At 34.5% G+C, this 25246-nt stretch overlaps 2 protein-coding genes across 2 annotated transcripts in view; one reads left to right on the forward strand and one right to left on the reverse strand.

Moving 5' to 3' along the window:
• The first annotated feature begins 248 nt into the window (after nucleotides 1-248).
• Nucleotides 249-2528, forward strand: LOC120637811 (putative lipoyltransferase 2, mitochondrial). Its single transcript, XM_039909835.1, has 3 exons — nucleotides 249-548; nucleotides 1415-1627; nucleotides 2052-2528. The coding sequence occupies exons 1-3, from the start codon at nucleotides 392-394 to the stop codon at nucleotides 2396-2398; spliced, it is 717 nt and encodes a 238-aa protein (XP_039765769.1). The 5' UTR covers nucleotides 249-391; the 3' UTR covers nucleotides 2399-2528.
• Nucleotides 2529-3400: 872 nt separating this feature from the next.
• Nucleotides 3401-25246, reverse strand: part of LOC120623513 — a 37668-nt gene continuing 15822 nt past the window's right edge. Inside the window, exons 7-15 of the mRNA XM_039889563.1 lie at nucleotides 24665-24890; nucleotides 9863-9985; nucleotides 9001-9176; nucleotides 8004-8137; nucleotides 6175-6314; nucleotides 5547-5628; nucleotides 4862-5006; nucleotides 3822-4005; nucleotides 3401-3606 (exon numbers count right to left, since the gene is read on the reverse strand). Coding sequence (XP_039745497.1) covers nucleotides 3464-3606; nucleotides 3822-4005; nucleotides 4862-5006; nucleotides 5547-5628; nucleotides 6175-6314; nucleotides 8004-8137; nucleotides 9001-9176; nucleotides 9863-9985; nucleotides 24665-24890 — 1353 coding nt within the window. The 3' untranslated portion in view covers nucleotides 3401-3463. The remainder of the gene's footprint in view (nucleotides 3607-3821; nucleotides 4006-4861; nucleotides 5007-5546; nucleotides 5629-6174; nucleotides 6315-8003; nucleotides 8138-9000; nucleotides 9177-9862; nucleotides 9986-24664; nucleotides 24891-25246) is intronic.

Genomic DNA, 25246 nt, shown 5'->3' on the forward strand with positions numbered 1-25246 from the left:
TAATTCGAGTACTATACAATAGATGGCGCTGTTAATTTTTAGCAACAATTATTAATCTATTATTGATAGAAACTTCTTAAGCTAGCATTATATATCTGTTATTGGTACAATATAAAGTTTCTTTGATTTTAAGCTATTTGCAAAAATAAGAATTTAATGCTATCTTATAATAACTCTGGCACAAAGAAAACCGGAAACTTTCAAAGTCAAACTGACATTTGGTTTTTGGTGTTTGTTTTGAATTTTTTGACAGATTGTCTTCCGACTGTTTTTCGATCTAGTGTTAATTATTTAGTAAAACTGAAAACATCACATTTGCAAACTACACTAAATATCCATCACACATTTTTATAATTAAAAGGTGTCAGATTTATGACCTTCATTAATCAAAATGGTGAAAGTATGGAAATTGGGTCTTATAAGCTACGATACGGCGTACAAAATACAGTCTTCCATAGCACGAAAGCACCTTGAAGCTATGATGAAAGGAGTGAATGGAGACTACGACACTCTGTTATTCGTAGAACATAAGCCGGTCTATACTGTAGGTGAGAAATTAAAATTATAACCTCAGTTCATTACAACCTTTGCAGTCTCAAAAATTTAAATAAAAGAGACCAATAGAGAGTTTTTTGTTTAAAAAACGTTTACTTAAAACCTAGCTCTCTGCTATGAGAGAAGTCTCTGCCCTCTGCGTAGATGTGAGACTGCTAAGTTGCCAATTATTTCTTTTTTACGATATATAATTATTTTTCATAAATTATGATGAGTTATGTTTCTTTACTTATATTTTAAGAAAGAGATTATTATTTTTACAATTAATTTCACTTAAAGTTAACCCTTGACTGCAAGTTCACTTATGTAATGGTAAGTGATAATACAGTCTAAAATGGTATGTGGATGGTGGTGGGCTAACTAATTAGGCTTGCTCGGTTTCTATGTGGAGTTGTACCAGAATGCTCAGGTACTTGCTGGCATGACTTTGTTGTAATGGACAAACTTTTAATAAATGTCAAACAAAATCAAAATAATTAGGAGCATGCCTAGAGTGCACTGCAATCATACTAAACCTAGGAATATATTTATTTTAGTTGATGTTTTAAAATTCTTCTATTTTTATAGTAAAGAATCTCAAATATTAAGTTTTGTCTTGTAATCTGTAAACATAATATGTTACCTATTTCTGTTAACCAAAATAAAATATTCAGCTCCATACACTGCTTGATCTATTTTTGGAAGTTATGGTATAGTATTTTATTTTTTAGAACCAAAAATGTTTTTCTTCTGTTCCTGGCTCTGTCTCCGTATTTTGGTTGGCCTGTTGTATGTGCAAAAAAATGTTCACCCTCATCTAATTAAAATTTGTTACAAAGATTAGTAAGTTAGGTTGTCTTTAACTTATCTGAATCTCTAGGTATACGAGATGAAACCCCCAAAGAAGACATAATAAGACTCAAGAATTTAGGAGCAGAGTTTCGCAAAACAAATAGAGGTGGCCTAATCACATTTCACGGACCAGGACAATTAGTTGCATACCCAATTATTAATTTGAAACACTTCAAAACAAGTGTTCGGTGGTATGTTAACAGTTTAGAAGAGACTGTTATAAACATGTGTAATGAACTAGGTAAGTTGTATTAGGATGGAAAGAAAATGTTTTATCATTAGCAGCTGATGACCACCCAACCATAGGGCATATGTGTCTCCTCTCTAGTTTGAAAGAGCGTAATTCTAAAGTATCTTTTTTATCCCCTTTGTACGCTCAGGTTGCCTTTAAAAGATGACTTTTAGTGATAAGGCCAGATTTGCACCCCAGCACTAAGTATTATTACTGTTATCCTTGTGTTTTTGCTTTTGTGTCGTGTTGCAATAAAGTTTTTCTATACTATTCTATTCGATCCACCTCACTGGCAAAGTGTAGATAAGAAAACATTATCACCAAATGTTGACATGTGTGATCCCACAATATATATTTCACTAATATATGGATATAAGGATCTTTGCCAAAAATCAAAATTAAAGCAATTCTATACCAAAATTTATTGTTGTAGGTATAAAAGCTGCTCGATCACCACATACAGGCGTTTGGGTTGACGATAACAAAATTGCAGCCATTGGCATACACGCATCCAGGTATGTCACTACACATGGAATCTCTTTGAATTGTGACAATGATCTATCATGGTTCGAGCATATTGACCCTTGTGGGATTGAAGATAAAGGTGTTACTTCTTTGACCAGAGAAACGGGTGTTATGTGCACGACTGATAAAATGATGCCAATATTTTTAAAGAACTTTGAAAAAGTTTTTGGCTGCAATACTGAGCAGCTAGAAACTAACCTCCAAAAAGAAATACTGGACAGTCTTTATAGCAAATTGTTGGTTGATGCAATGTAGGCATCTCAGCAAGAAAAATTAGTGTTTGTATTAGATAAAATCTCTTAGTTGTTTCTTATTTATAAGTATTTAATACTGATTGTTCTGTTATAGTTTACAAATGTGATGAAATAAAAAATAGTATGATTTGTACAAATTTATTTCATTTATAAAATAAAATAAGAAAATAAATAAGTGTATTATGAGTAATTCTAAATAAATAAAAAAGAAATCTCAAGTTGGGTTAAGAGAAACACCGGTACACTGATTAAATTGTATAAAATAAATTCCAATTTCTGCAGAACCCAACTGAAAGTCCTATAATTTAAAAGAAATAATAACTGTTAGCGTCAAGCGACAGATAACAGTATATTTACAAGATTGTTTTTTCACTCTAAAAAGATTTATTAAATAATTGTTACAAGTATAAATGCGTTTAAGTAATTAATGGGCACAATAAAATTAATTAAGTACTCCTAAATAATAGTAATTCTTTAACCTAGAGAAGTTCTGCCAATTTAATTCTTAACTAGTCATTATAAAAATTCAGAATATTCCCCTTAAATCCATAGGCTAATAATAAATTATAAAATTTTCGGGGAATATTCCAAAAGAGCTAAAGTTTCAAAATTGTTCTAGCTATAGCTTATTCAATAATAAATGCAAAGTCAGAATGCATACTAAATCCGTATACTTAGGCACCTATCGTCTATATTACCTAAATTTGATGAGACTTTATGATATAATAAGCATTACAACATCATTTGAAAAAATTTCAATTTAATATTTACGACAAGTTGTACCTCTATTCATAAAACTACTTATAAAAAATATTAAATGCTTTAAAATGCAATGGGTTACCTTCAGGTAAATGCAAAACACGCGGTGGTTACATTTCATTCGACATATTCGGTCACCACAATATCTTAACCTACGAAATGGACGGATATAATGACATGAACGTTACATTATGGAATTTCGAATCAGTCATTTGTATCACAAGTTCCTCAGTAATACAGGCATTGGAACGTTACGAAATTTGTTTAAGACCGCAAATTATTGCTATGGCCCCTTGGATAAAGTAGATTATGACATATGCTTCGGAGGTGTCAGCCATTTACGCATGTAATAGCAAAAGATTGTGGCGATGTATAAGAGCACTAAGAGTGCACAAGCAACTCCCAGTAATAACACCGAAGCCTTGCTGGGACATGGCTCTACAATCGTAACTGTTTTTTCTGCAAGAGACAAAAATAAAACATTAAAACATTGTTTGAACATTTAAACGTCATGCAGTGTTTTCATAAAAACTCGTAGATTTGAATTTTGTGAAGATGAAAATATTCTAGTGATGAAAACAAATAAATTTATTAAATGAAACAACTTAATCCAGATCTGTGAACAAAATTCTTACCGCCAAAGTTAGTTTCCGATGCAGTGCCACCTGGCTTATCTGACCTTAAGAAGTCAGTGCTCTGTCGCTCATCACCAAAATCGAGAACTAGGATCTCTTGGGAGATATTCATATCTTCCTCTTGGTTGTGCGGTTCACCTGTTTCGTTCTGAGGCAACGAACGTCTCTTTCTGCCCCAGGACTCAATCGATTCTCTTCCCCATTCGCACATTGCCTGAAATATATAATTAACAAAATTAAACATCATGTTTTAAGGCTAATGGATTATAGCTTAGTTTGTATTTTGTTGATGAACAAGTAGGTAACTACAGTAAATAAGAAGTGTAATTTCCCAAGACGATGACATCATATGGCATCAGTGAAATCAGCGTAACAAAATAGTTCATTTAAATTAATGGGCGTTAGAATTAAAAGGTTAGTCTATCTTAATTATATATTTATTTATATATTGCAGTGCGTTGCGCAAAAACTCCAGAATTGCTCAACCCATTTGTATTTCTTATATTTTGATCGCCACAATAGTCAGTCGAAATTAGTAATTTTGTATGGGAATTGCCACTTCGGATTACTTTAATAGATGAGAGTCGTTATATGGTACGAAGTACTTCAGGTCGGCACTATCATGTCAACCAATGGATGTGCATTGCTGGACATAGTTCTGGTGAAGAGAGTTCAAAAATACCGCAGTCCTGTGCATCTTAGGTCCAGCGGCTCCCTGCGACTCGTTTTCCCTATCCTCCTCGTCGCGTCGGGAGTCTACCAACGCTGCGTTTACCGATGCGAGGTCGCCATTCCAGCACCTTAACATCCATCGGTTTTCCGAGCCACGTTGTCCGCTCATTGCCACTTCAGCTTTGCGACTCGTATGTAACTCTAATGCGCTATGTAGGTAACTCTGGTTCTTTTAGAAAGTTACCTACATAGGATCTCTTCATTTTTGACTTGATCACGTAGAGTTACTCCTAGCATAACTCTCTCTATCGCCCGCTCGTGACTCTGAGTGTTCTTATAAGACTCGCACTCAGCGACCATCAAGTATACAATAAATACCTGTACTGATAACTACTCACAGGCTCACAAGGTCCAAGGCAGTATTTGACGTTGCACTGGAATATGACACCGTAAGATTCAGTGAATCTGAATGCTTCGTACACTGACTGGAGAGCGTTGCCGTCGGGTGAGAACGCTGGGAATATCGAAGGATCAACTGGACATCTGGAAAAATGTACATACTATCTGAGTTTCGGTTGAAGTATATACTATAATAACAAATAGCTTTCAGAAAACGCGTTAAATGTTAAACATTAGGTGTATACCATGTATAGTATAAAACAAAGTCGGTCCCGCTGCTTGTACGCTTAAATCTTTTTAACGTTACAATGGAATTTAATGCAGTTTAAGCAATTTATGTACTGATTCAGGAGAAAGTTTTATATGTAGTAAATATTCAAATTATAGTTGAGAAAAGAAAATAAATTCAAAGATTTGCAATGTTATGTCGTTCAAACTTTATGCGCTAAAAAAAATTATGCGCTTATATTGCAAACGCTGGCTTGCTTACGAGAAAAATTACATTAATAAATAAATAGTAATAAATATACTACGACCATTCTCCAGTTGTGGGAATCGAACCCACAGCTTTGGACTCAGAAAGCAGGGTCGCTGCGCACTAAGAAAGGTTAGTACGAAAATTGTATTTGTAGGTTTGGCCGTCAAATGTAATGTACTACGGAGTTGTATTGTTTATATACTAACCCTTCGTCGTCGATAATCTGGAAGGTGCTCTTTGAATCCTTCGCCATTGCAACACAGCTGCGTGCAAAAATGCCGTACGGAGCTGTAAAAATAAATGGAAATCGAAGATGTAAAAATAGAAAAGGTATTGCGGTCAAAAGTCTCGAGAAAACAATAATCCTTATGTTGTCAAGGCTTTCTTTATTTTTAATTAAACGTGCGTCCAATCTGGAAGGTGCTCTTTGAATCCTTCGCCATTGCAACACAGCTGCGTGCAAAAATGCCGTACGGAGCTGTAAAAATAAATGGAAATCGAAGATGTAAAAATAGAAAAGGTATTGCGGTCAAAAGTCTCGAGAAAACAATAATCCTTATGTTGTCAAGGCTTTCTTTATTTTTAATTAAACGTGCGTCCAAATACTCTGAGGATGCTCGGGAGGAAAATGCGCATAGAAAGCGTATTCTGGTAGATTTATTTGGCACACCGTAGTTCGGTTTTGTCGCGGAACATAGCACTGTTCATTGAATTAATTGATTTTATTTTCATGGCAGGTTAATTAAAACCTTGTATACACAAGAAGATAGAAGTGCACCAGATAAACTTGTATAGAGCAACCGTTTAGTGGCTGGATAAAAAACCATTACTCACTGTCTTCGGGTATCTCGATGCGGAAGGTAAGCCTGTCTCCGATTCGCACGGTCTCCACTTCTCGCTGGCGGCTGTCCAGGATGCGGATACGCGGTGGCGGCGCCTCGGGTGCCGCAGTGATCGATATCATCTCGGGGTCTCTGAAGGAAATGTGGTAGTCATTATAAATCCGCAATTACGGGTGAGTTAGATCTAGCATTTATTAACATTTATTTTTATCGTGCATTTAACCACAATTTTACGATAGTAGTCGATCTATGAATAGGTTAGCTAGTCTTTTCCCACTTTTGCCTGTAGATAAAGATAGATGGAACGCGTGAACATAGACAACGTATGAAACCACAGGACTTTTTGGACAAAATTGATTCCGATAATATTAAGGTATGAACCTAATTGTAATTTTTAATTGAGCGAGGTTTAAAAACTATTTGCGGTTAAATATAAGTAGGTAGGTTGATGAAAACTAAAAATATGTGCGTGAGAGTAGTACGAAAAATGTATTTGTAGAATGCTAAAACGTACCTACCTACATTAAGTAAGTATACGTCTAGAAAGTAGCATTAACATTGTTACGTGACTGAAAGTTATTATTCTAGTTCCGACGAATATTTGATTTAAACTGAAGTATTGAATAAAAAGTATTTAGTAACTCGGGAATATTTAGTGTCTTATTGGGTACCTTAGAAGGAAGGTATAACGATTTTATCGCATTTCGGCGAAGTTTATTAGAAAATCCGTTCTAAGTGGTAAATACGTTTATTATTCCCATCACGTTTGCATGCCGCTAGTGCTGGGTGAATCTAATTGTTTTATGTATAATTCAGAAGCGATATTGGGTCAATAGAATTTTATAGGTAGGTACTCGTGTTCAGGTGTATTGGTATGTGAATTGTTTTATTGACATCATTTGGTATTTACGGTATATCTTGCTGCAGCTTGTGCAATAATTAATTTATCCAAGAAACAAAACATAAATTGCCGTTTTTGAAAAGATATGACGGCAGTCTGGAAATAGCCAGACTTTCTAATAATGTTATTATATTTATATTACGGTATCGGGAAAATTCGTCGATTGTCGTGCGGTATATTTGCATATTATATCTTACTCATAAATAGAAATAACTGTTTAAAACAGTTCTACAATTCATATTCTTATGTATGATTAGTAGGTATTAATTTGTGGTTGCGTATGAAAAAATCAACAACCAACGGAAAACCCAGCAACCAACATTGAGATTGGGATTTTCTGGCACAGATGTGCCAGATCATGATAGTTTTGCTTAACAGCTCGTGTCGTTTAAATCAAAGACCGTCTTGAAGTATCTGTCTGTTTACGAAATAGCCGCCTCTTATTTTCTTTTTTTGACTTATCTAGGCAAATTTTTACCCTTTGAACGAGATTAGTACATTCACAATCGTAGTTTCGTTTTCGAGTATCCAAACGCTTTAGCGTCAGAGTGTATCGTCATTGTTTCAAATCTCAATATTGCCCTAAATTCGACAGCTAGTGTTTATAAAATAAAAATCTGTAGTATAGAATTTCCTACTCTGAAACGAATGACATAAAGCATTTATGCTATGAAGGTACAATGTTACGATGCGCGAAAGCGATTACACGTTTGCAAGCCTGCAAATTTTATACTTGGGATACAGAAAGTCTGCGCATGTGCCTGCGCAGGCACAGTCGATACAAAATTTATTACTAGTGCCTTTATTTGGTATTCTTCTAGCGCATCGTCATGTAAAGGTAATCGTTCGTCATAAATATTTTGCAGTGCGACTCCAATTGCGTGAAACATACGTTATTGTGCCAATGTACTGTTACACACCTGATGGGCACCATTCCAAATGTGATGTTCTTCGAACTCATGTCGTATGTACACTTCACTTTGTAGATCTTGTCCGCTTTTGTCATTACCACGCTGTGATGTTGAAGGACAACCGTGTTGGAATATACGCCAGTCTGAAAATTTATCAATTTATAGACCGTCGACACAGAATTAAAAAAATACGGAAACCGTGTATACGACTAATCTAATTGAAGCATCAAAAACGACTCCACTTTATAATGGTTTCAAGAACAAACGATAAGTCACTAATGTTCTAAACGATATGGGAAAAAGTTTTGAGCGCGTGTTTTTGCACACAATACATTGCATACAATAATGGCTGAATGAGGATTCTGTGTGTTTTTAATTCAATGACAGACGAAATACGAATTTGGATTTAAATTTGGAATAGTAGATTATCGTAAAAACCAAGGAAACCCAGCGATATACCTAATAGGTACTTATTACATTTCACTCGTTGAGTTAACCAATATCCGATATCTGTTTACTGTTAAAGTTACAATAAAATGAAAAATAACTGTAAGTAAGTACTGAAATTTAACAAGTAAGAACCTAGTTCTTCGATCAAACTTTTATTTTTGTTATCGATCAAAGAGGTACTTAATTGATATTTTGAAGTAAAATTTAGTATCTACCTTTCTAGCGGAGATGAGGGCAGTTATAATGTCGTTGAACTGTTTTACTACTACATTTACAGAAACATATCTTTTTTTTTGTCGTAGTGGGAAAGCTTTATGGCTACCTCTGTCCTTTTGGGCAGGACAGAGGTTATGTGGGACTCGTTTACCCGAACTAAAAACCACCACGGCATGTCCCTCTCGTTGGCTTTATTGGACGTCCGGGGAACCCGTTGTAAACTTCCCAGCACAGAAACATATCTACCATTTCAATCAAAATAAATATAATACAGATTTATCTGCGCGTAAAGATAAGTAAATTACATAAAAAGCTAAAAAAACTGTTCAAAACGACTTACGACGCTCTGTGTATTGCAATCTTGCCCGGCCATCGTGAGGTCCAATCTAAATAGATCACTGTTCACAACATCGATATTGCATGTCTCCGAGCGACCGAGTGCATAAATTCTTCCATTGAAAGGCTTATTCGTGCGGACTTGCACTGCGATCCTCGTATCCTTGCAGTGCACCGATACTGAAATAGCATCGTACATTAGTAGCCGAGATTGTTAAGATAAGTACAGTTTGATTTGTAGAAGTTACCATACATTAACCGAATGGGACAAAATCAACTTTTTACCGGCACTATTTGAACTAAAATAAGTGATATTAAAGTAAAGAAGAAACGATGGACAAGGATATAGTTATCTCCTAAAGAGATAGTAGGGTGAGAAAAGGCTAACAGTATAGCCACACGGGAACCAGTGTTAGTATTTCCCATAGCTGGATAAATTTGCAATAAAAATATGGAAAAGTCAAAAGCTTTGCTCGTGAGAAAGGTGCTTTGTGAGCGTATAAAATATTTAAAAATAAATAACATAAAACATATGATTTTTAAAAGTTACTATAAAAATATATATATAGGTATTTAAATAGCAGTAAGTGTAATAGCAGTAGTATTGCATTTGCCGCGAAATTGTTTACTACTAACCACATAATATAAAATTTTTATGCGTGTTAGATCTACAAGGACACTCTTACCTATAGGACATTGAATAGAAAGTGCTCAACCACTTTCATGCCCTACTCTACATCAAGGAGTCACGAAAAAGTAAAAGAGAAAAGGTTTATTTACGTCTGGTAACTTCTTTACAAACAAACCTAAACTAAATATTATTAAGGCACAACGAACAAGGAGTGGGTGGTTATTTTTACAATTACCGTCGTAGCAAGTCCCAGTCTTGTCACAGTTGGCGTCGTTCCTCGATAAGTTGCTGGACATGTTCGTGTCCTGTTGGTGTTCTATTGTGACAGGCAATTCACCACTCGGATTGGCAGGTGGCTCTGTAACAAAGAGATCACAAGTCAATTACATTTTTAAAGGAGTTTCTTGTCGATGATACGTTGGCACATTTAATATTTTAATGGTGTGCGATAGGACGTGCCAACCTATAAGTACCTCGTTGGTATAGTGGATAGCATAACTATGGGACACGAAGTTCTAGGATGGATTCCCAAAGTCAGAAAATGAGTTCTGTTCAATTCGCAATAGTATTGACGGCCGATTGGCGCAGTGGGCAGCGACCCTTCTTTCTGAGTCCAAGGCCGTGGGTTCGATTCCTACAACTGGTAAATATATGTGTGATTAACATGAATGTTTTTCGGTGTCTGGGTGTTTATATGTATATTATAAGTTTATTATTCATAAAAGTATTCATCAATAATCTTAGTACCCATAAAACAAGGTACGCTTGCTTTGGGGCTAGATGGCGATGTGTGTATTGTCGTAGTATATTTATTTGAAAAAAATATAATAATAAAATCTTACCTAACAATCTTACTTAGCGGGAAAAACTCCTCCCAAATAACCCTGTTTAAATCATTACTGACTAAATAGAAAACAGTTAAAAGCGCGTAGAGAGTCATGTGTCTAGCAATGGAACAATAATAGGCCGATGATAAAGATGATAACGATAAATCGGTATACGCAGTATCACCATTGTAGAAAATATACCTACCTATTCGGGCTTCTCGCTATAATACGGTAACTGCTAAATAACTGCTAAATAGTTAAACACAGATAAGCTTTAAAATATTTTACAGTACAAATGCAATTGTAAAACCTTAAGAAGAGACCTATTAATAAATTTATAAGGATTTAAGGGTTATGTTTAATAGGAACGGATGTGTTCGACATGTGCGATCATAATCAAAAGGAGATTGTAGCAATGGACGATTCCAAGTGTAACGTGGGCGAGGTAATTACAGACGGCAAAGCCCGCCGCTTCGTGCAATTCTAGATTTTTCACACGCAATTGATGAACGCATTCTTAGAAACTCATGCATTCACTCCAGGTTTATACTACGGAACACCGAGAATAGATTATCATACTATTATATTGTGATTAACTGCGTGTCGACCTGGTGAAATATGGCGACTTTAAATCAACAAAATCATTACACCACTCGTGGAGTTCCAATGAATGGGACATTGTAGTGTAGACTTTATTTCTATAAGATATCTGCATACCGTAAAAACTTAATTTTATTGTGGTACCTAATTATAACTTCCGTTGAAATAGACCCAAAGGTTTTATTATTATTTGAGCTTATGAAAAAATCCCCTCGCTTCTAAATACTATATACCCAGGTGTTTATTTAAGAATGGTCGGTAATCTGAAAAAGTTTAACGAAAAGCCTCGATAGAAATCGAATTCCGACTGAACAATTAAGGCGTTCTGGGTAGAATGAGTTTCGATTTTGTTCAAAAACACTGTTTGTTCACACTTCCGTTGACAAACAGTAACACAGTGGGTGTTAATGATAGAGTCAGTTACCGGAAAGCCGACGGTGAACCGTGCCGAATCAATTCGTAAGCACGGTGCCAATGTCTCGTCGTGTCAGCCTCCGATAAAATGACGTAAAGCAATTCAGGCCGTTGACCGGTCAGACGAGGGTTTGTCGCTCTCTGTCCACTTACAATAAATACAAAACCTAATTCGATTAAAAACTCAAATTGTCTTCAAACAACTTCCTTAAAAGCAAGCATATCGTTACTTTTAAGCACAATCTCATTATCTAACACAAAAAGCAATGATTGGTGAAACCGTTTTTATTTATCAAAACTTTGACAAAGTGATGCGAGCATTTGGCCATAAAAGAAAAACAACACAATTATTTTGTAACGATAAACCCTATATATACCTATCCTTAAAATCGGGCCGACTGATAGAACTCCTACAATTTTCAATTTGCACAAATAAGTAACTATAGCTCAAATGGAACTTGATGGTACTTTTTATCACTTAATTTAGCCGCTATCCAGAACATCAAATGCAAATCCCAGACGCAATACTAAATGCTATAAACTTTTTATACTAACGCGTAGCCCGTTCTCATGCCTGTATATTCCAGAGTCGATGACACCGCCGCGTTTACTGTTTGAAACGCTTCAGTAACTAAAATGAATTTTTCCCACGATAATATTTATATTGAGCGAGATTCACACCTTCAAAATATTATTCAAGTTTTGCGCAAACAATTAGATTACAATTTAATTTTTAAATGATACCTCAAAATCAATTTATTTCGTGTGATCCTGAAATAATTTCTAGTGGTAAATGTTTATTAGATTGATTTTTAAAGTAATCAATCAATCTAATGTAATCATCAATCTAATAAAAGTATTTTAACATACTTTAGTCAATGATTTTACGTTTTGGCCTTTTACCTTTGATAAAGAAACGTGAAAAAGTTTAAAAGGTTTTAAGATATTATTTTTACATAGCTTATAATTAAAAAAATAAATCTTTAATCTTCAGGCCGCTAAAACTGCTTTGAACTAGATTTTTCTTCAGTCTTACGGTGCACCTATTATTCTGCATTAAATCTGAATGGTTTTATATTTTGTTATCACCTTTTGTCGTTTCAAAGAAACTTTAGAAATCGGCTACAATTTGAAAGTGGGTTAGTCGTAGTTTTTATAGAAACGATCATCATTTTACAATAGCAAAATTCCCCTTTTTGTCCACTTTAACTCACTTGCCGTTAGGTATGTAACGATTGCGGATTGCGGGCCGCTACTCGTATCATTTCTATTTATTTATCTAAGAACAGCTATTATTCTATCATTTCTGTACGTATAATAATAGACAATACTTTCTTATCGGCAAAAATATAAGTTGATTGTCCCCAAACCTTAGCTGATAAATGAAAGCAAACGCGATATTCTTCATCAATAAAACTGTCGCTCGTATCTTGGGAGTAATTTAATGCGGATTAGCTTTTTGCTGGCTTCGTTTAAAAATACGTTATCATTGACGAGACATATGTAGTTATTACATAACATATATTTATGTTAATAACCCATGAAGTTAAATTACAAATCTCAATTTGCAACTTAGGTATGCAAGTTAAAGATTTTTAACCTTGCCAAAGAACCTCATCTTTCCACAACTAACTACTTTTTGGGAAACTATTTTAAAAAATACGTAAAGTATTAACTAACTTTTAATGTCTGACTTTTCGTGATGAAAGAGGACATTTTTAGACATATAATATTGTTTTCATATTGTAAGTGCCTGCAAAATATTTCTATATATATTAGTATCTGTAATTCCTTTCGAATATCTGATTAAGCTCGAGCGAAGTATAAACGGCCTTAGCTAACGTTGAATAGTTGTGCTATATTTTAGTTCAAAAATCCTATAAGTTCTCATTTCTTATTTTATTAAGATCAATAGACGTATCTCTGATTTGATATTGAGTAAAAGCCATGCCAAGAATGTTTTCTCCAGTTTATTTCCTAATCAACCGAACGGAAGCTGAGACCATTTTCAGAACTCAATAAAGGTGATGGACCGTTGCATTTTCATAGAAATCCAGTTAACGCAGTTTATGGGTAAAAAGATAACAGAGATGTTTAACGAGCAATTTAAGTAACTGTTCAGCTGTTACGTATTAATAAATAAAAGCGCCCTATTTGGAAAATGTGGATTCCCGTTTAAGAAATACAACCGATAGTTCACAATAAAGATATTAAGACGCAGTATGCAATAACAATTGCATTACATTAGCATTAAATTTATTTGTATTTTTTACTATCAGTACGTTTTAATGCACTACTTATACTTATACTATTACTTATTTTATTGGTATAAGGTTTCCGCTTGAACTCCATTTTATTTTGAGTTATTGTAAACAAACTGTAGAACATTATTGTGTTGAATGTGAAATTTTGACTATTGCATCTTTTATTTATAAATATAATAAATTATTATCTAAATAAATGGTTTCTTCTTTCGCTCGAATTGCGTATTTTAACCAATAGTGTTCATACCGGGAGCATTCGCACAATTGTTTTACGGTCGTTTGTAACGCAAGCTCATTCGTTCGGAAACAGATCAGTTTTGTGAGCACGTAACAAAAAATTTGTTAAGTGCTGCTTGCGAAAGAATGCACTAGCGTTTTTTTTATCGCAAACAGAGCAGTTTGGTAAGTTTGCTTAAACGAGCTCCTAATGCTGTGTTCCCGAGTAAATGTATTTGCATGCTAGCAACACTAACGCCCGTTTTTGAAGTTATACTTCTTTTGGCGCTTTAGGGAAAAATGGAGAGAGTAAATTTTTACGATGCACGCGCACACCGTTAAAAAAAACCGACACCATGAAGTTAGCAATAGTCAACATTTTAGTTTTTCTAAAAAAGGTTTGACAGTTGACTTTCAATTATTCAAACAATACCTTTTTTCTATTGTTAGTGTCGTTTTTTCTACAAACGTAGAATAAGGCGTAAGATACAATTTTTAAAAACATTTTTATCTTGTTACGCCAAAGAAATATAACTTCTAACGCGTGTACATAAGTACACACACGTTTTTTACTAACTACGAACAAGGTAATGCCTAAATAAGAAACGCCTAATATTCCTAGGTATACAGATGTATACCTATATGGAGCACTGGGTTGGTACACCAAGTGCTCAAGTGGGTACTTACTATAGTTAGGAGATTCCTAATTATTTATTATTAATAGGTTAGGCCAATTTTAGTTTATAATATAGTAAATAAGGTAATTGTTATTGTTGTAGCTATGGATATTTATCTGAATTAAACGTTATTATTATTATTTTAAGTTTGATTGGATTATTCGAGTGAGTGCGATCTTTAAAGACAGTCTTACTCCTAGATAGCGCACCTGAGCCCGCAGAAGTTGCAGCAATCAAAGGCTAACAATACTAAGATTCTTATTCTCGAATGTAAATTAATCTTGAATATATGCAGCACTTATAAGTATATATCCCAAGATGGGAATTTTATAATTGAAAAAGCCTATCTCCAATCATCTTCTAAATGACGTAGCGATCTAAACATACCCGTCTTTTATCACAGAGAGATACTCACAGAACTAATTTTAGATTACCCATCAAGGCAATAATAGGGGTTGTATTACGTGCATACCTTTAGTTGGCTACTGTAATCGCAGTCGTTGACCTGGTATTACAAGATGCAATAGCTATGGCATAACCAAGGCCGTCTCGCTATTGGCAAGCGCTTATCACTAACGCAATAGCGTGTCTTTTATTTCGCACAAACGCAAGAAATAACCGTTCATCAAATAGTTGGCGTGGTATAATGGACAGCATATAAGTCTTGTCCTCCAAAGAGGAAATGCTGTCAGCATGAATTCACTTCCAACTGCAGTCCTTTTCTATAAACGTACAATCTCGCTGACAAAGCTGCGGCAGCGGGATTTTTTGTGGCACCGCACACACGCAATATTATTTATCTTTTTATTTATAATAAAGCTGAAGAGTTTGTTTAAAAGCTCTGAACTATCGCATTTAAAAAATCTTTTTGCCAGTAATCTAAATATTGAAAAATAATAAATAATTTCTCCCGGGCCTGTCTCCTTACTTAGTTGACCGGAACCATCCATTATACGTAAATTTAATAAAATTGCGTATGTGCGATTTGCCTATAAGATTTTATATTTTTACGTGCTTCTCAGGCAATACTCATGCAATTTTACTATTATAACCGGGCCACGATTTTCTGTGGTTAGCAAACCGCTTGGAATTTACCGTTCCCGTAGGAGCATAGCCACAAAAAGTATATAGACACATTCTATATGAAAATGTAACTTTCTGCAATTTCAAGACCGTACTATTTCTGATTTTTGAGTTTTGCAGACACAAACATACGCTTTATTTATATTGTATACAGATTAAACAAACTTCTCTCTAGTGTTTCTATATAAATAGGCTATGGCAACACCACAATGTTTTACACAAGTGAGTTACATGTAGGCAAAATGTATAGCAATTATTACCTGTGGTATTACATAGAAGCAATTAACAGGTTATTGACTCGTATCACAAGTTGCTTTACCAAGGACACTCAAGGCCACCAACTGTTTACAGCAGATCATTATAGTATATTAAGGACACGTTAATGTAGAACAATTTTGCTGAGTAAATTGATATTGTCCTGCATTATGCTTAAGTGATATATGAAAAAACCGTCCTACTTACCTACTTACTTACTTAATCCTTATTATCAGAAATGTTACGTTAGAACACACTAGGCTATTATTACTAGTATTTTTACTCTTTATATACAGTTTTAAAGTAAAAGTTCTTGATTTTTTAATGAAAGTGTCACAAAAAACCGGCCCCCTAAAGTTAAGCTATAAGGTTTGACAGTGTACACTTACAGTTGTCAGTCTGCGGGCTCATTCCGGTGATTTAATTGATTCAATTGTACAAAAATCTCAAATTTTAATGTTGAGTGAAACTTGGTTGTACGATAATGAGTCTATTAGTATTCCAAATTTAATAATGTTTATTATGTTAATTTTTTTAATTGTGTAGTTTTTTTTGAATTCGTTATAATAAAACTTTCAATTTATTAAATACCATTTTTCTATTGTTAGTGTAATTTTATGTCTTTCTATATTAGATTGGGTACCAATAATCACACTTATTATAGATCCTTGGGCTTCAGAAATAATGTTGACGATATAGAGCTAATAGGTAAAGAGTCATTAATGCATTGTAGGCTGACAAACTTTCAGTTTAATGAAAAATTACAATTAAAACAGTAAAATAATCGCATAGGAAATCCAGATGTCAGATCCTGGATTACAACGACTTATAGAACATCTGCCAATGTAATCCTTTTAAAGAATTAATTCAATAGAAGCGAACGTAATGAGGGTCTTATTACATAGGTACCTACTCGTTATCAATGTTATAAGTAGTTGCCGGAGCGTACGCCGACCCGAGGTACTGGTTGCAAGGCCAGGCTGTTGCCATGTTACTGATAGGCTTTAATAAACCTATTATGCACTTCACCTGATGTAGTTTGTTGACACGTAACGAATAAATTAGGTAGTTGATTTACGAGCTTTTTATACGTGTATCTTTTATTTTAATCTTCTACATATAAAAGAGAAATAAAAATTAAATACCTGTTGATAGTAAATACACCATTTGAAAACTAGTGATCCTAATAGTCGTTATATGGTTTTGGAGAGTGACAAATTGGAAAATGGGCTGAAATTGCTTTTTTTCTATGGCATTCTTGTACGAACTCTCGGCCATAACTCACGCTTCGAAGTTCGAACGATGGGGTATGCCTTATTCTTTTTTGTTTGGTTCTTTATGTTCTTTGAAATATATTAAGGGTAAAAAATGAACAGTACAACGTCTGTCACGTCAGCATTTAACAATGAATGATGTTTTAAAAAAAGAGTACTTCAAGGTGTTAGCTATTAAATTTAAAAGAATCCCTGTTTTATGGTACAAGATTTTTCAATAAAACATAATATTAAATAGTTAAGAAGAGAACATATTTAAGTTGTATTAGTATATTTTTGTAGTATTGTAGCAGTACGTTTTTGATATATTTCACTAGGACAAGACGCTTCCTTTCTTGTAATTCCATGCGGCGTAAATTAAATAACGATTTACAAACAACGGCATCAGCATTCCTTATACATCTCGATTCAATTACAACTGAAATAGTACTGTAGCTTTAATAAAAGATTTGCTCGCTCGCAATCGATGAGTCGTTTTCGAGTATGGAAATACTTAAACATCGAAATAAAATGAATCTTATTCCGTATGCATTCAATCACAAAATTCCCTACTATTCTTTAGTTATGGCTTTTAGGCAGAACGTGTGTATGATAAAAATCGGAAAACAGAATTTGCGACTCTAAAATAAGTCACATTTGGCCCATTATGCTTTGTCGGTATAGTAATTTTACATTCAGTTCTGAAGTGTTCATACATATGCCTCCATTATTGCGAGGTGATGATGAAAACCACATTCGGTAACTTAAACTAAAGAACCAAAGAAAATTCTTAACGCGCCGCGCTTAAAGAAGGCCCATAAAAAACTTAGCCGGGTATTTTTTTTTATTACCATCTCACAGTCGATTTATTAATAAGCTATGAAAGTTAGTGCAATTCGTACCCAAGCTTTTTCATCTTTTATGTAATCCTTAATATAATGATAGGAATTTTCTATAAGTTTACGTTTTATATGACCTTTGAACTAAGAGATATCTATATTCGGTATCTATATAAAGATTTATTCGGGTTATTTATTTTATAAAGTTTGTCATGCAAAAATGACTCCTCGATTGCTAGCTAGCTAAATTTTACTAAGCCCAGTGGAGTAAAACGAAGCTGAGTTCACGGGCGCCGCAGAAACTAATTTTCAATTTCGTATACCACCACCGTTATGAGGCACGCACGAGCGGCGATGCCGACGCCCTGGCTAAGAACTTTTTGCACCAAAATGCAACTGTTGCCGTGAGTCAGCAAATTCTAGATACATTGTAAACATAATGAAATTACGTCGAGATATACTAGACGTTGATGCGCCTATTCTTCTTTAATTTGTTTAATATGCAACTTCTCAATAATATACTAGGAACCTTACTAATAAACGTTGTATCAAATAGTAGTTGGGTTGGTGAATAACTACACACCAATTTCTTGTTTTCCGTCATCCTGGTTATTTGTAGGTGTGTATACTCCAGTCCAAATAAAAAACCAATTTCAGAATCATACACCAACATATATTTTTGTCGATTACGCTAACAATAAACTTCCACTTTAAATCCTTAAAATTATTACTCTTTTGCTACTATATTCCTTTCCCTTTTCTCTTTTAAAAACTCGCCAAATAATCCCAAACCACCGTTGTCGCTTCCCGCGCCATCTTTTCTTTTTCTTCTTCTTTGTTTTTTCACCGGGTCGCTTTAGTCGCCAGTCCTACCAACTATCGTGGCAACACCGTATTAAGAAATGTTAATACTCCAAATCCATGACTTTTTAACGAAAGGATGATAACTAAGGTCTTTTATAATTTCTAGATTCATGTTATTGATTTGCACATCATCTCGTATCGATAATCTAGCTTAGAATTGCATTTTACTTTGAAATTACAGTAACCTTACAGGTGGATATTAAGTATACAATATCTTGTGAGACCTCAAAATGTGACGGTGAGTTTCACTCACAAATTATTTATTTCTGTTAGTTTACTTAGAGTATCTAACATATAAAAGCGATGGTTTCTTAGTTAAAAAGCTAATGTGTTCGTGCTTAACGTAAGAAAAGCAATAAAAGTAAAAGATATTGTTGTATTCAATGTTTTTAATCACTTAATTCATAACCAGTGGCGTACGTGTAAATTTTTTCACTAGGGTAGGCATAGACCAGGAAGATAGCATAAAATGGAAAACTGCTCCTTCTTTAAGAGTTATTTAAGGGGTAGGTAGTGCTTTTACGCCACTGTAACCATCGGTAAAAAAACTAAAAACTTATTGTTAGATTTTGTATGGAACAGAGTATCCCGTACATAATTGATCGAAGATTTGCAAACACTGTTAGACTTTATTCGATTACGGCGGGATATTGATTATCATTAGGTATTAGGTTAATTTAGCGTTTGCAATTACGCCTTGCATTATATAAAAGGAAATATAAGGGATCTAGTTCGAATATAACGGTGTTTTGCGTATCGGTATATAATGTTATTCAGTGTGCACCGAAGCTGGCCTTTAGCAATAGATGACAATCTAAATGTCGTAGCAGTACCCACGTAATGGAGTAGCAATCCAGGCTCCCCTGTAGCGGAGCCTAACTGTTTCTTTCTCGATAACTGCCTATGTTTACATTAAAGGTTGAATGCCAGCCTTTTAATTAAATAAACCAGCCAGTAACTGTGACTTTAGCTGCTGGAACTAACAAGCTTCGTTTATGACTAGCTTTGTTTGGTAAATATACCAGACAAGCGTTTTCATATAAACATATTTGTTTTATTTAAATCTCGACTAAGGCTGGTAGAATCCTAAAATCTTTTAATGATCGTTAATGGCAACACAATCATGAAAGTCCCAACAAAAAAGTGACATCAAAACCAATCCATGTCTAATGGCCACCTCTTTTTGACATTAAACTTATTTGTATTGCAATTTTTAAAAAAATAATGCACTAATGTATTCCCACGAACATGGGTGAGAAGTAATGTTTAATTGCTCTCTTTTTAACAGTACCATCCGTGGGTAAAATTACGGTGAATTAATGAAGTTATTAGTGTTTTTCTTCACGTTCTTTTGAATACCGATTTGCCGTTATTTATCGTGTAATAGCTTTATGCTCAAAAAGTTAAAGTAGGCAAGTCCGGTAAATCAAAATGCTATTCATACTTCCATACTAATGCGAAATGTTTGTCCATCAAAAACGCAGCAACAGAGCAACGCATTGATGTTAATTTTTGCATAGAGATAGTTTATCGGCCGGAGAGTGACATAGGCTTTTTATCCCTGAAAAATGCGCAGATCCTATGGGAGGCTACGTTTACGCACACCCTCGCGCTCGCGCTTGCTTGCTTGCTAGCCTGCATTTTTTCGGGATACAAAATAGCCCATATTGCTAATAAAGCAAAGTTTTTCAAATTACCACGCGAGCGAAGCCGCGGGTAAAAGCTAGTAATTAATAAAATAAAACAAACTATTATGTATTTAGCAGTAGTTATTGCCCATCCTTCATCTAAAGAGTCTACGTCTACGAAACTTATTCAGAACTTGTATATTATATTAAAATGTGACAACGGTGAGTGTGGTATGTCAAGCCCTCAGAAAATATTTCAGTTCATTTCATATATACCTTCGTTGTTATATAACCTACTATAACATAATAAATATAATTACAACAGTTCGTCTGCCTAGACTGACCATGGGACGAGGCCTATACCACTTATAAATGTGCTATATATTTTCTCTATCACATACATTTGTCTAACCGTAACTTGTGAAGATCTCTGCAGTGCACAAACGTAAACCGTTAATTGCGGACCACCGAGGCAGCTATTGTCAGTCATGATATCAATATATTGCGTTTGTTGCTGGAACGAATTTTCGTACGTGCACCATTTCACAGGCTATCCCAACTAATGTAGTTTCTTAATTAATATCATTATGGTAAGGTCGTAGCACCTTGTAACTGTTAATTTATCCTTTTAATTCCGTGTTGGTACGGTAGGTGTTATTGCCTCACGCAAGTTTTCCAAAAGTAAAGCCTCAACATTGAAATTTGCATTATAAGAACGTTAGGTTTGAATTCAGTATTTTTGTCGCGAAATTTGTGTTTATGAAAAGTTCTAGAAATGTCGTCGCGAAATATATTGGTAGGTACCTACTTACTTCATATTTTACGTCTAGGTAAATACGTTAAACGAGCCCATTTTCAAAAAAAGAGAATAACATGGAATGTAACCAAAACATAATTTTATATACTTAGTTCAATTATTCTAGCTATTTGCTTCATGGAAAACAAACACTTAAAATTAAACTTTAAAAGAAAAGCAAAATCAAAACACGCAAGAAAATACACATGCTTTTATATTCAACCGACATATTAAATAATTAGAATTGTTGGTCCACGGGTGTGTTCAGTTTTACCTGGGTAGTTTGGATAGAAGCTTTCAAAATTTCGTGTATTTCTGTATGTTGAGAACTTTATGGGTGCCCACCCACAGCATATTATTTTGAGTATTACAGAGCTTAGACAAAGACTTCTTTCTACTTTGGTTATATGAGAAATGATAAATATAACCTCCTTCAGTACATTAACGGGTAAATAGCCGGTAAAAAAACCAAGAAGAAGGTCTTGGCTGAAAAATTTACACCAATGGTTCGGGAAAATACCAGATTGTTTTTTCGTGCAGGTGCATCCTAAATACTGGTTGCCAATTTCATATAGGAGACGGTACTACAAGAACTTTAAAAATATTAGTGAGTAATGTAATTAAAAGCCTTGGGAGAGCCATAATCACTGCAAAGACAGGTCGTACAAATAGCCGGTAGTAGTAGCACTCAGGACGCTGCTGCCCGTTTTTGTTATATTCCTTTAGTCGCCTCGTACGACAACTACGGGAAGAATAAGGGTGGTGACATCCGTATCCTGATCTGCCGTCACCGCACGGCCTTAACGACTCTAATCGTTTAAAAACAAAACTCGAATTGAAATTAAAAGTCTGGAGTGGAGTTAGGCTTGCGAAAGCTTTCATACTTACAAAGCAAACAAAATCTCGACTTATAAATGTTATACACGTACCATCTTGTGATTCACATCCGGGGCTTACGTGACAAAAATATTAATTACCACGCCTTCAGTAAATAATTACACAGTAACATTAGGCTTTAACTTATTAAACACTGCTTCTATTTAAGAGTTGTCCGCCAGCAATGTTCGAAATCTATTTGTACTTCACGTAGCAAATTATTGCATCACAATAATTGACAGCGTAAATCCACGCCTCAGTTAGTCTATAAAAGGAAGGGCAAAAAACCCTCGGCAATTACTAGCAAAAGAGTCTAGAATAATGACTCTTCAATTACTTACTATTTCCATTAGCCCTTAATCTTTGCGTACCATCATTGAGTATCTAGAACTGCATATGCTGTCAAGCAACTCTTTAAAATGGCTAATTTTACGCCTTGCTTCTATTATTAACTTGGCGGATCACATTCTGCATCTATTTTCGTACTCCACCTTCAAGGAATAATAAGTATTGAAAGTCTTTGATTTGTATTGATTAATAAGCCTTTTTTACGGACGTATTTGTAATTGGAAATGCATATCCCAAGTTTCCGGTCGGTCACTAATGAAAGGCGAGTAATAAAAGCATTAGTTTAAATAACTTTTCTATAATAATCTATGGCCTGTCGTAAATGATTGGTAATTCGATTGCTATAATATGCAAGATTTATGTTTATTATCTGTTATGATTCTGAAATCAATTGAAATAGCGACTTAGATAATAAGTATTATAAGCATCGTACTGATACATTCTAGTTGGTTTACAATTTTCCTAATCCCATGCATATTATTAAAAATCAAATGAGAAATATTTATTACATTACGAAATTAATTATAAGTACATTTTACTGTAAGCGGTGTGTTAAATCGGGTAATTATGAATACTAATAACATTGTATATAAAAATCTAATAAACGCTACGTTTGAGAAGCCCAACGCGTTTATGTCTTTTTCAACGATTAGATCTACTAAGTGTGTATGTAAATCGGTACGGATGTTGAAGCTCTATGAAACCCGATTTATTAAATAATGAAAATCTTAACCGCGCCCTTGAGTGTTTAATTAGTATTTTGAGTTAATTTTGTAATCATTCTACACGACATTGTACCGGAACCCTAAATCGCTTAGCGTCGCGTCTTTGTCGGCAGGAAGGTATCTGGCTACGTAGCCTCCTACCAGACCAAAAACAAAATCTGAAATTAATAATTCCCAGATTCCCGACAGGGGATTGTACCTGGGACCTCCCATTTAAATCCGCAGCGCTCATTTAATGAGCGAGAACTTTTCTGCCACAGATAAAGAAAGTGTTAACTGTAATTTTTGACTACGCTCTTTGTTAATAACGGGGTGTTACGATAAGAGAATCGGGGTTTTTAAAAAATACGTATTAATTATATTCAACTAGCTGTTCGGCCACTACTCCGCTCTCGTTTGATTTAGATTATAAGACATCCTGCAGAAACCGATTAATTTCTCGGACTAAAAATATCCTACTTCCGTCTCCAGCATGCAATCTAGGTCTGTGCTAAATTTAATCTAGTAATTAACAGATACACTTTGGTTTTAGAATAATAAATTATTGTTTTTACATTAATTACTACATTGTTTAACATATACAACGTGTAAAAAACTTGAAAACTGAAATAATACTTTAGATGCACATTATTTACTATCTCTAAGACTTATCTGTGAAACCAACCAAAGCGCTAATAGTTTTTGAGTTAGCCATTGCCATTGTTTTTACAAAAAGAAATCAGGTACAGCCCTAAAATCATATGCAAAAGTAAAATCAAGTGACTCCTGTCGCATTATTAAGTACGTGACGCGCAGTGTAGGGACTATGCACGTGTCGGTCTTTTATCTTCAATAGGGTTGTCATATGTAAACACTTAGATTGTTTATAAATAGTTTGTATGGAAAAATAAATATGATTCTTTGTATGCTCTACCTAAACTCACAATCAAGTAAACGCTTTAATTTAAATTTTTCACGTCGCTACGTCTATTTGAAAAACTAAATGTTTTAACTACTGTTATTCGTCAACCGAATCCTTGGCTTATTATCGAGTTGTAAATCGAAATCATGGTAGTAGAAATAAACGGTAATTACAAAACTGTAAGTAAATACTAAATACTATACATACATCATAATCTGCAAAATTTCCACCGATTGACGTCGGATTCCAAAATCCAGGGTTCTGGGCCGCTTGTTTCCAGTAAAAATGCAAAAATGCAAGGAGCCAAAAATGCAAAACATCTCGGTAAAATTAGGCAAACCTTTTTCTTTTTCTCTAGCAACAAAATTGGAATATTCTCCATTGCGTTCTCGATATCGTTTCTTAAATTAGTTTCATCTATTATTTCGCTACACTATAAGAAACAAGAATAAGTAAAGAAAGGGTACTTACTCTCGCAAAAGTTCTCGAAGTATTTTCCGATGGGCTCGCCGTCATCAATAAGCGGTCGCTCAGCATTAAGATATGCGGATGGCCCGTCAGGCAGTGTATGATGGTCGAGATGGTAGAGACGGCAGTTGTATGCGGCTGAATGAGGTGCGCCTAGGTAGAGGAATGACCGGCAAAGAAACTCCGATTCGATCTCGCATGCCAGTTTGCAGGCAGATTCCGACGTCACCTGTTTGCGAAATACTTTACTCAAAATACAAACACAAATGGTAAAAATGGACATCATACGAGAGCTACACTAACCTTACAAGATATCAATATTTATCAAAAGAATTTCAAGGAGTGTTTTAACATATTAATATTACACCCAATGAAAACCAAAATTACGTTTTAAATCGAAACAATGTAATCGAAAATGTGAACAGTAATTGTGATGTATTATTACTTGTGATAATTATAGTTACTGATTAATAAGCTTAGGTGTAATATTTGTGATTTGAATAGTAAAATATATATACAAAAGCTTATATCCCCTATACCATACTTTATGGACCCTACAAGCTATGGCCACTAAACTAGATTTAT

The sequence above is a fragment of the Pararge aegeria genome, chromosome 4, assembly GCF_905163445.1.
Source record: "Pararge aegeria chromosome 4, ilParAegt1.1, whole genome shotgun sequence".
Taxonomy (NCBI): domain Eukaryota; kingdom Metazoa; phylum Arthropoda; class Insecta; order Lepidoptera; family Nymphalidae; genus Pararge; species Pararge aegeria.